Source organism: Protopterus annectens, chromosome 8.part0 (genome assembly GCF_019279795.1).
Source record: "Protopterus annectens isolate FY-2018-M chromosome 8.part0, PAN1.0, whole genome shotgun sequence".
Lineage (NCBI taxonomy): Eukaryota > Metazoa > Chordata > Ceratodontiformes > Protopteridae > Protopterus > Protopterus annectens.
This window is the reverse complement of record NC_056741.1, coordinates 1,912,083,690-1,912,101,063: the sequence shown is the minus strand read 5'-3', so window position 1 is coordinate 1,912,101,063 and position 17,374 is coordinate 1,912,083,690. Positions and strand designations below refer to the sequence as shown.

At 39.1% G+C, this 17,374-nt stretch overlaps 1 protein-coding gene across 1 annotated transcript in view; it reads left to right on the top strand.

The window, feature by feature from the left end:
- The window catches only part of SLC12A3 (solute carrier family 12 member 3), a 564,508-nt gene that overhangs the window by 249,662 nt on the left and 297,472 nt on the right, over nucleotides 1–17,374 (top strand). The window contains exons 17-19 of the mRNA XM_044079103.1: nucleotides 4,835–4,936; nucleotides 12,794–12,949; nucleotides 16,304–16,403. Of these exons, the coding sequence (XP_043935038.1) occupies nucleotides 4,835–4,936; nucleotides 12,794–12,949; nucleotides 16,304–16,403 (358 nt within the window). The remainder of the gene's footprint in view (nucleotides 1–4,834; nucleotides 4,937–12,793; nucleotides 12,950–16,303; nucleotides 16,404–17,374) is intronic.

The following is a 17,374-nucleotide window of genomic DNA, read 5'->3' as shown; positions in this document are numbered from 1 at the left end:
TCATGCTTTACAAATGACAGAAATCAAGTAAGTGGGATATAAAAATGAGAGGTTTAAAGTAAATAGGGAGATATCTGTGGAGATGCATTTTGATATAAATAGAAACTAGCAATTATTCATATGGAAAAGTAATTAGGTATACCACAGAGATACTTTTCAAAAATTGTTGTGGATGACAAATTTAATGTTTACCCAACAGGTGATTATAGTTTATGGACAAACAAATTGGGCAGTGGGTTACTTTTACAAGGCTTACAAAATTACATAGTAAGCTGATAATGTGTATGTATGTGGTATTTATAAACAACAAATCTGAATAATTTGTTTAGTATGGACCCAGTATAAAAAGAAAGAGATCAGGATAGCAGAGAGGATGTATGAAATAATGAAAATAATGTTAGATAGAGTGGAAACTCACCATACAGTTAAAGGAAAGATTGGAATTAATGTAATTACATGTTTTTCCTGTCTTACAGAAAAAAATGGGACGGTTATAACACTGCAAGTAGGAAATAGTTTAAGGATGCATTCGGCTGGGGACAGAAAGTGTGATATATATATATATATATATATATATATATATATATATATATATATATATATATATATAGTTTTTTTTTTTTACAAGACTGGCTGAAGTTAGACCCAGAAGGAGATATAATTCATTCAGCCAATGTAGAAGAACAAATAATCTGTACAAATTAATGTGAACAGTAGCTTAAGCATATTTAAAAACAAAGTGCAGTGATTTATAGATCATAAGACGTGTGAAACTGTTAAGAAGTCAACATGGTCATAAGCCTAATGACCTTATGTTACCTATCATATGCAGGAACATTTCAGTCTTACAAAGCCATTGGTTCAAAATTCTCTGCTCTGGATACTGTATTCTGTACTCTTTTCTTAGTCATAGGCAGAGATCATGTGGTGACCAAAGTGTATGCCACAAATAAATGTTGAAGTTATACTTAGATAAGCTCTCTATGGACATCATAAGCTAGGAGATACTGGCCATCATCTGACCTGAGTGAAAACTCACACTTCGTCAAGCATTTACCTGATTTAATGATAAATGCCTTGAATGTGACATAGAGGAGGGGGAGAATAAGAAGGGAAAGTAAATTACCTTAAGTGTGTGGTTAGCTCACCTACATGGAAGCATATGCAATTTTTGTGCTAGACTCATAGATTCAAGATGGGACTTTAAGTCAGGTAAAGACCTGCCATTAAGCCATGGTAGAGATCATCCTTGAATGGAGGAACTGTTATTGCCCCTGCTACTGATGGTTTAGGTGATCATGCTATAGTGTCTGCAGCCTCTAGCATTGCTGGTTTGGATACATTCACTGCACATGCTGCCCTGCATGCCATATCTCAATGTTAGCTTTTACCAGAGTATAGTATCCACTGCACACGGTGCCCTGCATTCCATATCTCAGTGTTAGCTTGTACCAGAGTACAGTATCCACTGCACATGCTGCCCTGCATGCCATATCTCAATGTTAGCTTGTACCAGAGTACCGCATCCACTGCACATATTGCCCTGTAAGCCATATTTCAGTGTTAACTTGTACCAGAGTACAGTATCCACTGCACATGGTGCCCTGCATTCCATATCTCAGTGTTAGCTTGTACCAGAGTACAGTATCCACTGCACATGCTGCCCTGCATGCCATATCTCAATGTTAGCTTGCACCAGAGTACAGTATCCACTGCACATGCTGCCCTGTATTCCATATCTTAGTTTTAGCTTGTACCAGTACATGCTGCCCTGCATGCCATATCTCAGTGTTAGCTTGTACCAGAGTACAGTATCCACTGCACATACTGTCCTGCATGCCATATCTCAGTGTTAACTTGTACCAGAATACAGTATCCACTGCACATGCTGCCCTTCATGCCATATCTCAGTGTTAGCTTGTACCAGAGTACAGTATCCACTGCACATGCTGCCCTTCATGCCATATCTTTGTGTTAACTCATACCAGAGTACAGTATCCACTGCACATGTTGCCCTGCATGCCATATCTCAGTGTTAGATTGTACCAGAGTACAGTATCCACTGCACATTCCTCCCTGCATGCCAAATATCAGTGTTATCTTGTACCAGAATACAGTATTCACTGCACATGCTGCCCTGCATGCCATATCTCAGTGCTAGCCTGTACCAGAGTACAGTATCCACTGCATATACTGCCCTGCATGCCATATCTCAGTGTTAACTTGCACTAGAGTAGAGTATCCACTGCACATGCTGCCCTGCATGCCATATCTCAATGTTAGCTTGTACCAGAGTACAGTATCCACTGCACATGGTGCCTTGCATTCCATAACTCAGTGTTAGCTTGTACCAGAGTACAGTATCCACTGCACATGCTGCCCTGCATGCCCTATCTCAATGTTAGCTTTTACCAGAGTACAGTATCCACTGCACATGGTGCCCTGCATACCATATCTTAGTGTTAGCTTGTACTAGAAAACAGTATCCACTGCACATGCTGCCCTGCATGCCATATCTCAGTGTTAGCTTGTGCCAGAGTACAGTATCCACTGTACATACTGCCCTGCATGCCATATCTCAGTGTTAACGTGTACCAGAGTACAGTATCCACTGCACATGCTGCCCTGCATGCCATATCTCAGTGTTAGCTTGTACCAGAATACAGTATCCACTGCATATGCTGCCCTTCATGGCATATCTTAGTGTTAGCTCATACCAGAGTACAGTATCCACTGCACATGCTGCCCTTCATGCCATATCTCAGTGATAGCTTGTACCAGAGTACAGTATCCACTGCACATGCTGCCCTGCATGCCATATCTCGGTGTTAGCTTGTACCAGAGTACAGTATCCACTGCACATTCCTCCCTGCATGCCAATATCAGTGTTATCTTGTACCAGAATGCAGTATCCACTGCACATGCTGCTCTGCATGCCATATCTCAGTGATAGCCTGTACCAGAGTATAGCATCCACTGCATATGCTGCCCCCTCGTGCCATATCTCAGTGTTAGCTTGTACCAGAGTACAGTATCCACTGCACATTCCGCCTTGCATGCCAAATATCAGTGGTAGCTTTTACCAGAATACAGTATCCACTGCATATGCTGCCCTGCATGCCATATCTCAATGTTAGCTTGTACCAGAGTACAGTATCCACTGCACATGGTGCCCTGCATTCCATAACTCAGTGTTAGCTTGTACCAGAGTACAGTATCCACTGCACATGCTGCCCTGCATGCCCTATCTCAATGTTAGCTTTTACCAGAGTACAGTATCCACTGCACATGGTGCCCTGCATACCATATCTTAGTGTTAGCTTGTACCAGAGAACAGTATCCACTGCACATGCTGCCCTGCATGCCATATCTCAGTGTTAGCTTGTACCAGAGTACAGTATCCACTGTACATACTGCCCTGCATGCCATATCTCAGTGTTAACGTGTACCAGAGTACAGTATCCACTGCACATGCTGCCCTGCATGTCATATCTCAGTGTTAGCTTGTACCAGAGTACAGTATCCACTGCACATGCTGCCCTTCATGGCATATCTTAGTGTTAGCTCATACCAAAGTACAGTATCCACTGCACATGCTGCCCTTCATGCCATATCTCAGTGATAGCTTGTACCAGAGTACAGTATCCACTGCACATGCTGCCCTGCATGCCATATCTCGGTGTTAGCTTGTACAAGAGTACAGTATCCACTGCACATTCCTCCCTGCATGCCAATATCAGTGTTATCTTGTACCAGAATGCAGTATCCACTGCACATGCTGCTCTGCATGCCATATCTCAGTGCTAGCCTGTACCAGAGTATAGCATCCACTGCATATGCTGCCCCTCATGCCATATCTCAGTGTTAGCTTGTACCAGAGTACAGTATCCACTGCACATTCCGCCCTGCATGCCAAATATCAGTGGTAACTTTTATCAGAATACAGTATCCACTGCACATGCTGCCCTGCATGCCATATCTCAATGTTAGCATGTACCATAGTACATTACCCACTGCACATGCTGCCCTGCATGCCACATCTCATTGTTAGCTTGTACCAGAGTACAGTATCCACTGCACATGCTGCCCTGCATGACATATCACAGTGTTAGCTTGTACCAGAGTACAGTATCCACTGCACATGCTGCCCTGCATGCCATATCTCAGTGTTAGGTTGTACCAGAGTACAGAACCTGCATCTATAGAGTGTTGCGCTTCTAATTACCTGGTTTATAAAATGTGATGTGAAAAGTAAAGCAAATGAAACCATAGCAGTTACATTTAACACAACCTCTTTAAAATTGTCCCTTAGTTAATATTTCCTTTTGAATATTTGAATATCATGACTTGGGAATGAGCAGAAATGTATTAATTTATATTTTGTGTATAAGCTGTTGACAAAACTGTTTACTTGTACTGTCTTAATCTTGTTTTTTTAATGATGCTGTTCAGGTTCCACATAGTTGGATGGAAATGAAATTAATAAATTAAATGAAGGAATGTATGAATGAATACACAATTACTATGAGAATGAATAAATGCATGCATACCTCTCAAACGTCTCAAAATCTACACTTGGAACATGTGTCTAAATAATGAATGCATGATTTCTCTCACTCTGAACATTTGCTTCTGTATGTTTTACTTATTTTATGACTCCAAAGTTGAAGTACTTCATACTTGGTATTACATTAGTTAGAAAATGATAAACACATCAATATTTCTCCATACAGCTGGGTTGTCATATAATTACAGCAATAATCATAATACAGATGATTAGTTATACAATGATAACAATGATATGTCATTTTTCTATTCCTTTTTTTTCACATAGGTGAATTGAATGCCATTGCACCAATTATATCAAATTTCTTCTTGTGTTCCTATGCCCTGATTAACTTTAGCTGTTTCCATGCGTCCATCACAAATGCACCAGGTAACTGCTACTTGTGAAAGGAAATTACTCACAAGGTGTAATTAATGTGGAGTGTATTCAATAGCAATATTTTTCCTGTTTTTTTTTTTTAATTTTTATAACCAGGCCATGACTCAGAACCAAAAGTTCACATTTACTGTTGTGCTTTGTGTAATGCAGTTTGTCATGATTGCAGAAGAGAAGCACAATTACTATTCATGACTCCTTATCCAAAAGTCTTCCTTTGATCTGTAAATTGTTGTTGTTTAATATTTATATTTGATGTTTGAATTTTATATATCTATGAACCTATGTACATTAAAAGCAAGGAAAACAAAAACATCACCCCTCCGTCACCATCCAGACAGGTCCAATAAACTGTTTGAGCTCACCAGTCTTACTTAGTTCTTTTTCATCTTGCTAGTCCCATGTCACCCCTTTTTCATGGATTAACATCTCCAAAACATACTGGGACTGCAGCCTGATTACCAGATTTAATGGGTTTCAATCTATATTATAAGAAATTAGATCATTTTTCTTAGTGAGCAGCCACAGTGGTGCAGTGGTTAGCATTGTCACCTCACAGCAAGAGGTTCTCTGGTTCAATCCTTGGCTGGGGTGCCTTCTGTGTGGAGTTTGCATGTCCTCCCTGTGGTCACATGGGTTTCCTCCCACATCCCAAAGACATGCTGTAGGTGGATTGGACACTCCAAATTGGCCCTAGGAGTGTGTGCGTGTGTGTGCCTTCAGTGGAAGGTTGTGCGCCGGGCTGGCAACTTAACACCATAAAACTCCACTGCCAATCATGAGTGGACAGGTGATTCACTGTGGCGAACCCTAACCAGGAAAAGCTGAAAGAAGAAGAAGATCATTTTCCTTAGTCTGTTTTCTCATACTCACACACAAACAAGCAGACACATTCATAAAGGGTTAAAATACGAAAAGTCAGACAGTTCAATACATGTGGAAAAGCTGATTCATGGTTACATATAATATACATATGATAATGTGACAATATTGAATGGATAGACTAATAATATGCAAGTTCATAGGTACATACATTTTATATATATATATATATATATATATATATATATATATATATATATATATGAATATGTAACAATGCTGATTATATAAAGAGAAATTATATGAAGTTCATGGGTACATACACCATGTACATGTGACAGTGCTGACTGGATGAAGACTAATGATATGCTGGTTCATGGGTACATGCATTATGCATGTATGAACATGTGACACTGCTAACTGAATGAAGACTAATGATACACCACATTCACTTCCCCTCTGCATGTACCCATCAGCTGCCAGTACCTGAGACATCATTGCGCTACTGCAAACAACAAAATTCCTCAAAATAGTTCTGCTGCTTTAAAAGTCCTAAATAAGCCACAATAAAACATTTGTCTAAAGCTTTAGGTACAAACTGCTAAAATTAATTATAAACCACATGAATAAAATAATTTGTTTTACTCTTATGGTTCATAATAAATTTTTACCAGTTTGTCTTTTTTGAGCAGCATTTTGTTCTGTGAAGTAATGAACTTCTCTACTGACTTACACTGTATCACTACAGCTGGCATTATCTTATAGAAACTCAAAATCCTCTCCATGAAATAGTTTTTCCTTATGTCCAGCTAAACATCCTCCATTTTATTGGTCACCATTGTCTCCTTTCTCCCTCACCCTTTGCACGTGTTCCAAGACAGAGCATTGCATCTGCATAATATCCCCTCTATACTCTCCAGTATTTAAGAGTACACCCCCAAGTCCCACTTTCAGTCATAATTTTTGTAGGTATCCTTTGTAAGACCTAAACCACTATAACCACTGTTAGTCTGTATAGTTATCAGAACTGAATGTTATTCATGTTATATCATTACCAGGATGCAATGTAATTTGAGGACAATAGTGGGCATTTATTTTTTTTAAATGGAATAAGATTTCTAATTCAAATAACATTTTATTTCTTGACATGAAGTGGTGATTGAAGGACTCTTAAAACAGTAAGGAAATCTATCTGCTGTACAGGCTGGTAGTAGAAGGGAAAGAGAAATGGGAATTATCTCAGGAGTAACCACCCTTAGAAGAGGTAATCAAAATGGGGGGATAAACAGAGTGAAGGAATGGACATGGCAAAAAATGACTGAAAAAAATAACTGAAGTGGAGAAGGTAATAGAAGTCTGACCTTTTTGGGAGGTGGAGGATGAGTATTTCCATGCTAAGGAGAGAGTGTTAAATGTGGGAAAGTATCATCTGGAACAATGGCAAGGCAAATTTACACATCAGCTAATTTCTGGTAATGGACTTCTTCGGAGCTGCAGACTGTTGAACTAGCTATTCAGAAAAGGCAGTGGAACCACCTCGCCCCATTACACACAAAAAGAGCTCTCAGTCCAAGACGCTACTAGTGAAATCCATGCAGACTAACAGATGTATAAGAAAACTGGAAAGAAGAAACAGCTAAAAATAAAACTGCATTAAAATTAAAGAAAACATTGTCCAACCAGAAAAGACACTAAGACAAACTATAAAACAAACCAGCTTGAAAGGTGGTTGATGGTAGCAAAGAACAAGGACAGCTATAACCTAGGAAAAAAAAGGATTGTTCACATGGTGCTGAAACCATCGAGAAAGGTATAAGAGCTGAAAATAAATAATTAAATACAGCATGTGGTACACATTCTTTATGATGGGAGCATGGAAATGGCATTAGATAGATTTTATTAGGCAGGCAATTTTAAAAAAAAAATCACTTGATTTTTTTCATACAGAATAAGTGAATTCAGATACACTGAAGGTAAAAGAACTTTCATTGTTTATTTCAACAGGTAACAAAGAAAGCAAATTTGGTTAAAATTAGAAACATTTAAAAATATGGAAAAGTGAAAGATTTTGAGGAATAAGTAATGTCACCGCATCATGAAAAACAAAAACATGGCTAATGCTGTGCAGGCCAGAGTAGAAACATGTGGCACTGAATTATGAGCTTGGACTGCCTGTTCAGAGTATTACTCTTCAGAGAACCAGTACTCCAGGTGACTTGTTACTATTAGATTGCATGAAAGCTACCATATGCTCTTGCTGTGGAATTTTCTTTCATCATGGCATTGCCCGTTGCAGACCTCACCTGTCATGTCCAGCAACACTGCACTGGCTGTGTTAACTAAAGTTGACCTCATATACAGGAAAATGATGCAGATATTTATATTCTGTGTTTGTATTTTCTTTGTATTTTCTGCCTCTCTGTCCTAAGTGTCTTCACTCCTTCATACCCAGCTATCCAGTAGTGTATCACTTTATATTTATATTTATAATACTTTATATTTTACTCCTTTCACTCATGCCATTTTTGTTCCACTCTCATGTATCCAGGTTTATCACAGTGAACCATGGAACACCGGAGATAATGACAAGGCCCCATGCGTGTAGTTATATTTTTTTCTTTTCCACACACTCCTTTCAAAATGTAGCTCTGTTTTGCCTGAAGTGGCCTGGTGTGGTTGCTTGTGAGATGCTCTGATCAATTATATTTCAATTTTGGCTATGAATATGAAATATGCAATGGTATCCCTAAGTATACAAAAAGGATCTGTCCCAGTGGTGATTTGCTGAACACAGAGAGTAACGAGTTCTGTGGCATGTTCCACATACCATTGCTAAAATCCTGCTTAATTTCTGTTCATCTCCACTCTGTGCCTACGAAATCACATGGTTAATAAGGAGTTAAAGTACATTTAAATCACTCATTTTTCCAGTGTGCCATGACCCAACAAACCCATTCAGTTGAATGGGTACAAAATGACAATGTTTTTTTTTACTTCAGAGGCAAAACCTCAACACCCTTATACATGGGATTTAATGTACTGCAGTTAATTAACTAAAAGAGCAAACCTGAGATTGCAACACTTCAAAAGATAATGTAAACATTGCCAGCTGGGGTCCATGTGATTAAATGGGCAAGAATCCAAGCTCAATGAAAGATGAATTAAACATCCACTAAGGACTTCCAAACCCATTTGTTACTTATTTACCTCAGGACTTTAGTACAATACTGGACATGCAGTCTGGCAGTACCTCAGTGTCTCCACTTATTAACATTGACCATGTTTGTCTTCTTTATTGTTTTCTCTCCAGTGTCAGATCACACTAAAGAATGTTACCTTTCACATGGACAGTTTGTTGCATATGGAATAGTGGAATTTGCCCAGTTTACCAGTTTCTAACCCCCCAAAGAAAACTCTCTTGTTCTCATTTGTCTCACTCCATTTGACCCTCTCTATACACTCACACACACACACACACACACACACACACACACACACACACACACACACACACACACACACACACACACACACACACACACACTATGGATCAGCCAGCCAATGTACATCTGTTTATAATTACCAAGTAAACAAGGAGGACACCATACGTGATTATAAGATGTGTCTCAACTCGTGGATCGCTCCGATCCATAACCCGAGATAAACAATACATTTATGTGAATTACCCAGTTCAGCTTAATTGATCTGGCATTTCAATTAATGGCTGTAACCTGGACAATTTTTACAAATGTTGGATGAAGAATTTCAACATGACATCATAGGTTCATAGGTAGGTACTAGGCTATTGGTCTAGGGCCTATATAAGCCTAGCCAAACGTTACCCTGGCTTTTGCCACCCAAGAAAATTATTTTCTTGTGCCCCTGTCAAGCAGAGCCACAGAAGTGATCCCGGGAGTGAATTTCCTATCTCCCATCCAATCATCAAGATTTTTCTTGAAGAGTGCTAATGAGGAGCTTTGCTTGATATAGATAGGTAGTTTGTTCCAGAGTATGGGAAGTCTCTGAGATAGGAATCTATCCCTCCAGCATGTTCTGTTTATTGTGGTGACAAGGTTTAGGTCCCTAGAGCATGTACCTTGGAGAGATTGGGATTTCTTTATGTGGAGCATGTCCAACAGCTCTGGGTTTGACATAGCTTTGTATGTTAGGCAGAGATCGCCTATGAGTAGGCGATATGCGACAGAGTAAAGCTGGAGTTTTTTGAGACGGTCTGCGTAGGGCATCTGTTTGAGGCCGGTAATCCTCTTTATGAGGTATTTCTGTGGCCTTTCCAGTTGTTGTAGATGTCTTGTGAGGTACATACCAAAAGGGGCGTTGTACTCTATAATGGGTCTAATGAGTGATGATTAGAGGGGAACAATGACCTCTTTTTTCCTGCATGAGAAACGTTTTGTGATGAGGTGTGCCATGTAGAAGAATTTCCTGACTACTGTGGCGATGTGATTTTCAAAGGAGAGACTACTGTCCACCTGTGTCCCAAGGTCTCTTATCACACTTTCGGTGTTAAGTAGACTACCGCCTATGTGGTAGTTCATAGGTACAGAGTTTTTACCAAAGGGGATGACAATGCACTTTTTGGCATTGAGCTTGAGGCCATGGCTTTGACACCAGTCATCTGTCTCAGTGAGGCCCTTTTGTAGGATGTTCACATCATTAGTAGATTTGATTATGGCTCCTAGTTTGCAGTCATCTGCGAACTTTGTTAGCCAAAGACCATTTGTGTTAGCCTGTACTTCAGAGAAGTAGATACCAAACAGGAGAGGACCTAGGACTGAACCCTGTGATACTCCACTTGTCACTGGTCTGAAGCTGGATTTAGAGTCTGCTACTTTCACAGTGTGGGTTCGGTCAGTGAGCCAGTTGGCAACCCATCTTGTGACATAGGGATTTATACCTAGTTTAGTGAGTTTGTCTATAATTCCAGAGTGGGGGATGGTGTCGAAAGCCTTGGCGAGATCTAGATAGGCTGTGTGTACCACCTTACCCTCATCTACAGCTTTGGTGACAAAGAAGTCTGTCAGGTTTAGGAGACATGATCTGCCTTTTACAAACCCAAACTGGGTAGGGTCCAGAGTTGTATATTACCAATATCATTGTTTATAAGTTCCATGATGATACACTCCATAGCCTTGCAGACCAGGCTTGTCAGGCTAATGGGGTGGTAGTTCCTGGGGTCCGTGGTGGCTCCTCCTTTGTGGAGTGGGATAACTGTTGCTGTGCGCCATTCAGTGGGCACAAAGCCTGAGGTGATTGAACATGGTACTTATGTGGGGTGCCAGTTCGTTCTGTAGTTCATGTTGAATGCAGCCTGGGATGTTGTCAGGTCCCATGGATGCTGTGTTCTTGGCTTTGGAGAGTGTGTTTTTACCTGTGCAGCCATGATTACAGGTACTTTACATTCTTCCGGTATAGAGATGGGCCCTTTAGGGGATAAGAGAGGGGTTCTTGACATAGTTATAGAATGCTTTGTGGTTGTCTTTAGAATCAGTGGCAATTTTGTTTTCATAACTAGCTTTGAAGGATTTTATGAGGGACCTCAGCTTCTTACTGAGGCTGACCATGGAGTTCCTCCAATTATGGGATTTTACTCTTTTTTGCAACAGTTTCTTTCTTCTGTTGTAGAGTTTGTTTATAGCAGGGGACCACCAGATTGGCTTCCTTTTTTTGGAGTATAGCATCTTGGTTCTGTTAGGGATTGCACGATCCATGCACTTGTTTAAGTGTTTATAAAGTGCGATTGTATAGGATTCAGCAGTCGTATCTCTATAGTCCATCAGCATGGGTGTCGTGAAGTTTGCCACTTCTGTCTTAAGAAGCGTGAAGTTAGCTTTGGAGAAATTTTTTACGGTGGTTTCCCTAATGGGGGGTGGGGCTGGGATGTGGATGTCTAGGGTGATTTGCTTGTGGTCGGATCTGACCAACGAGGAATTGACCTCTGGTGTGGAACATTGGCTGCCCATGTTGGTAATGACCAGGTCTAGGATATTGCTGCCCCTGGTGGGGGTGTGGATAAGTTGATCCAATGCATTGGAATTTATGAATTCTAGAAAACGTTGAGCACAAGAGTTGGTACATGAGTAGTTTTCCCAGTTAATGGTGGGGTAGTTGAAAAAATTATTAGGGTGTTAGGTTGTACCCTAATATTTTCCAGTGTATCAAGAAATGAGGAGTGGGAATCCTGGGGCATGGTGGGGGATCTGTAGCAAGCTACAATTTGCATTGCGGTCTTGCCCAGAGTTAGTTGCACTTGGATAATCTCAGATGCATTATGCTGAGCAACTAGCCTGGAGGTGTGGATATCCTTAATGAATATGGACACACCTCCGCCTTTAGTGCTTCGGTCCAAGTTAGGTGGCCGAAAGGTGTGGTATGAATTATAGCCTGGTAATGCAGGGGTGCTCTCTGGAGCATTGAACCAGGTCTCTGTCACTGCACAGATGTCAATGTTCTCCATTTTAAGGAGTGCCTCGAGTGAGTGCATTTTGAGGTTTAGAACACTTTCACGTCAACTACACCATCATTACTGCTATTACTGTAGGATTCTATCCTCAGAACTGATATACAAAAATACTTATGGCACATTGGTTCTATAATACTGTTTTACTTTATGAGAACGGGCCTCAGATAAACTTTGAGCTAAAACTATTCACAGTTGCTTAAAATAATGGCCTGAATTTAATCTGACAACATTATTTTACAACTTTGCAATCAAACTCTTATTTCATCTTGTATTTTGCAACATGATTAGTTTTATTGCATCCTATAAACATGCAGCTCCCACTTTTTTAGTGATGCAAGAACAAATGTTTATGATGTACAAATGTTTCTTACTCACAACAAACATGGAATTACAGTCAAGCATGTACCAGTATAATGACTTGGTAGAGTTTATGATGCAGAGGCCCATGTGACTGTGAATTGTAACACTTGCAGTGTCATAATAATGTATTATTATTTGTTTGTGGTATTTGTAGTATATGGAATTATTTCATTCTCTTCTTTCCACAGGCTGGAGACCCTCATTTCAATACTACAACAAGTGGGCCTCCCTGTTTGGTGCCATTATTTCAGTTGTCATCATGTTCCTGTTGACGTGGTGGGCAGCACTGATCGCAGTTGGCATTGTCATCTTCCTGCTGGCATATGTACTCTACAAAAAACCTGGTACATAGTTAAAGTGCTTGTCCTCATTTGCTATGGTTTAATAGATTGCAGCAAAAACAAATGGCAGTTATCATAAATACATTTCAGTTTTGTACTTTTTCACACACATTTGAGCAGTCCATATTCTACAAGCCAGTCCAGACTTCACTGCACACCGTTCATTGATTCTGTACAACTTATTTGCCATAAGGCATGCAACCAATGCATGATTCTAATTTGTGGGAAGGTTTCTGGAGCAATTACTAAATGTGGATGTGTGCTATTTATTCAAATAGTCGCTTTTTGATATTACTTCCTGTGTACATACATCTCTTCACTGGGGACTGATGAGCAAGTTTTAATTGTACTTTTATCCTTCTCCCTTGCATTGACTTTGGAATTATATCATACTCATATGATGAAGGCTGACATATTGATAATAATTATGGTACAGAAAGTATTTTGAAGTCTAGTTGAAATGGTTGCTGACAAGCCTTCTAACCAGTTTACTTATATTTTCTTTACTCCTTTTTTGACAATTGAATTACTGTTCCTGTGCAATTAGTTACTTCTGTTGTTGATGTCTTAGTATGTAGAACCTTGTTTGGTTGAATGTGCTGTCATGTCCCTGTGAGAGAAATAGGAAAAGGTAAAATCTGTAATCATTTCTACAGGTCTGTGGCACCTCCAGGATAATATCTTTAGAGATCAGAAGTATGGGAACAGAAACCCCACATTCATGCTGTAGGATACAGAGCCACCCTACAAAAATGCCTTTTTTTTGCACTGAATGCAATTTATTTTTATTGATTTATTTATTTTTATTTTACATTTGATAACCGGGAAAGTCCAACTGGACACAGGTCCATTTTCAGCGGAGGCCCAGGGAGAAAAGCTCCAAATACAGTACAGTACATAAGTGAGGATTTGAGCTTACATCTAAGAATGCATTTCAGCATGCAGTATGCAGATATTAGCAACCTGTTTTTGAAAGAAATATATAAAGTACATTACAAGACTACATTTCAGCATGTAATAAGCGGAGTTTAACAATTTCTTGCTGTAAGGATTATATGCAGTACATTATAAGATTGAAAACAGTACAATAACTGAAAAAAAGTAATTTTTTTTTTAGTACGATAGGAGCTCATTCTGAAAAGCCCTTATGTTTGGGGTAGAACAGGTATACCTAGGTAACTAGAGGAAGAGACAGGTGATCCTCAGCAGAATTCATGCAACAGTGCAGTCGTGTGGTTTAACCTGGGGAGTCACAAGAGCAAAGCCAGTTGTTTGAATAGTGGGTTTTGAGGAGTTTTTTAAATTGGAAGGCAGAGGTTGCAGAAGTTATGTGGTTTGGGAGTGAGTTCCAGATTCCGATTATAGTGTAGGCAAAGAGAGACTTGAGATTCTATATTCATATCATTGTGTCTAGTAGTGCTATTGTTTGCAATATTTTGCATTGCAATTTCTCTTGCAGCCAGATAATCACTCTGGATCCCTTTCATTTTTATGTTAGGACATTTTGCACAATGCATTCATTTTTCCCTTAACTATTAACTGCCTAACCCTTGCTTCAAGACTCTTAGTAAACCTGAACTGTCCTTATCAGCTAGTACAACAATAACTCATGGCTAGGTGCGGGTAATGTTAGATTTACCCATGGTTGGTGTGGTTTGGTCATGAGGACGAAGCCCAAGTGACCAAACAAAGCCAACCATGGGTAAATCAGCATTACCCACACCCAGCCGTAGGTTATTGCTATTACACTATGACATTATTTAAGAAAAAAGTTACTTACTTTTCTTAAATAATGTCCTTGTATAATGGCACTGTACTGCTCTTCCACATTTTTCTCCTGTATCCTGGGGCTTTCTTGATGTACCGCACATATGTATGCGACTTACATTCCCATGCTTACACAGTACATCAGTGCTGTGTAAAGGAAGCAATGGAGAAAGGAAGAACTCTGTTGCTTTTTTTGTTTGTTTTTAATTTTAATAAAATGAAATCCAGAAAATTTAAACATATGGGAGAGATGAGACAGAGAAAATATAATGATAATTAGGTACGTTTCTCTAGTTTTGCATAACACACCTGAGTATCCTTGTATTTTTCTCTGTCCCATCTCTCTCGTTCTTTTGAAGTCTCCTGTTTTGGTAAGTTTTTTTTTTTAAATTAAAGAAAAGTAGAATTTCCATAGTATATATATTAATAGAAGAAAGACCTGGTGACTGGACTTTTTTCCATTGGTATATGCTCGATTTACAACAGGCATGTTGGTTGGGCTGACCAATCAGCATGCTCATTTTTTGAATGTTAATGGCCATTTATTATATAATAAGCATTTTCCTTCTTAATTTTTAAGTTTTTAAACCTTCACAATCATTATCAAGACTCCCAGCAGTTTTTGTTCTTCTTCTTTTTACATTATATCACCCCGTGTCATTCCATTTCTCCTTCTACTTTTATTTACTATTTTTTTTTATTAACCAGGGTCATTCCACTGAGATAAAGATTCCTTTACTGGTGAGAAAGACTTCACAATACAGATCTATGGGTGATTCCTTAGAGTAGTCAGCAAACCAAGCAGTTTGCCTTTGGGACTTTGCAGGAAACTGGTGTATCAGGAGAAAACCTACATGGACAAATAGGGCAGCTATATACTGCAACAAGATAGAATCTCAGTATTGAGAATGAAGTGCAAAACCTGGGGCTGACAGCAACTTGTGCAGTCACTGTAGTGCCACGAAACCCAGTTTAAGCGCACACGTGTGTGTACACATGTGCATTTGTGATTGGGTGTGTGACTCTGTCTGTGGGTGTGCATTTGTGTGTATGTGTTTGTATGCGTGTCGTGTGCATGTTTGTGTGGATTTTGTGTGTGTGTGTGTGTGTGTGTGTGTGTGTGTGTGTGTGTGTGTGTGTATGTGTGTGTTTTTTGTCTGTTGTGGGGGGGGGGGTACTGCAAACTTAGCAAGCTGAGTAACTAGAGGCATTTCCAAGATGTGTTTCCTGCCAAACTGTGGATGTAACAAGCTGCATCATATTCTCTCATCGTATCTACATAAATACTGGCATCCAAAGGAATCTTCAGCACGGAAGGGTATCCGACAGTTTTGGTACCTCAGGTGTCTAGTCATACATAAGCAAATTCATGCAAGTGTGCACCATTCCCAATGACTAAAGTCATGTTTATGCAATATTTGAAAAAAAAAATGTAATATTTTGGAGCACCAGATAAATGGCATTACTTTGATCTTCTGATTAATTGCAATATACCAACTAAAACTCCAACATCTACACTCACTAGCAACTGATGTATGTATTTATTGGCTGCTTTGGAATAAATCCTGAAACTTTATTTTTTTTTTGTAGAGGTGAACTGGGGATCCTCTGTGCAAGCAGGTTCTTATAACATGGCTTTGAGTTATGCAGTTGGACTGAATGAAGTGGAGGACCATGTCAAAAACTACAGGTACTATTTGCAATCTGTCCTTATCAAAATCTATAGGTGCTATTTACAAGCTTTCGTCATCAAGGCCTACAGGTACTATGTACAAGATTTCTTCATCCAAAACTACGGTTACTATTTATGAGCTTCCCTAATCAATAACTACATGTACTATTTACGAGCTTTCTTGGTTAATATTTCTGTTTTCTCGTGTGGCTAATACACTGCACCTGGAATTTTTAAATAGTTTTATTTACTTTCATTTTATAGAATGTATTACATTTTGAAATTTCTAGGAATGTTTTTGCAAAAATATGAAAGACTAAGTTGGTGTTTTGCCTAACAGATGCTTGTCACTTATATTACAAATTCCTGGGGTATACTTTAAGTTACAATGAACATCTAAATAACCTTCTTTAGAATTACACATTATTTTCTAGTATCATTGGGTAAAAGTGAACATTTTTATTCATTTTTTCTTACTAAGAATATTGATTTGTTTGATGTTCTGAACATTCTGTCCTAGAAGATATATTTTGGGAGAAAACTCTCCTCCACATATTTATACTAAGGTTCTAGCAAGGACTACCACTAAATAAAATCTTGTAACCCACTTAATTGTATGTATAACTATAGTATTAGGCCTAAAACAAATCTCAGTTATCCGTATTGTATGGCAGATAACTGCTATACATGAAACTTGACATTTATCTCCATCTCTGCAGCATGAAAACAAACATTCGTGATAAACAATTCACTGCATGAGAGGTACAAATTCTGCTGTTCTTGCATAATAACTTGAGCTGGTGATAAGTAATGATATTCCACAGAAGGGAGGAGTAGCATTCATGCAGAGAGGGCTTTGCAAGTTGTTTTAAGAGTCTTAGTTACTGAACTACCTCAAGCTAGGTTTGTATAGTTAGTCCCAGGCACATTTCTATAATTTTCTGTGCTCTCATTGTGAAATGATACAGAGAATAATGGGCAAAAGTTCT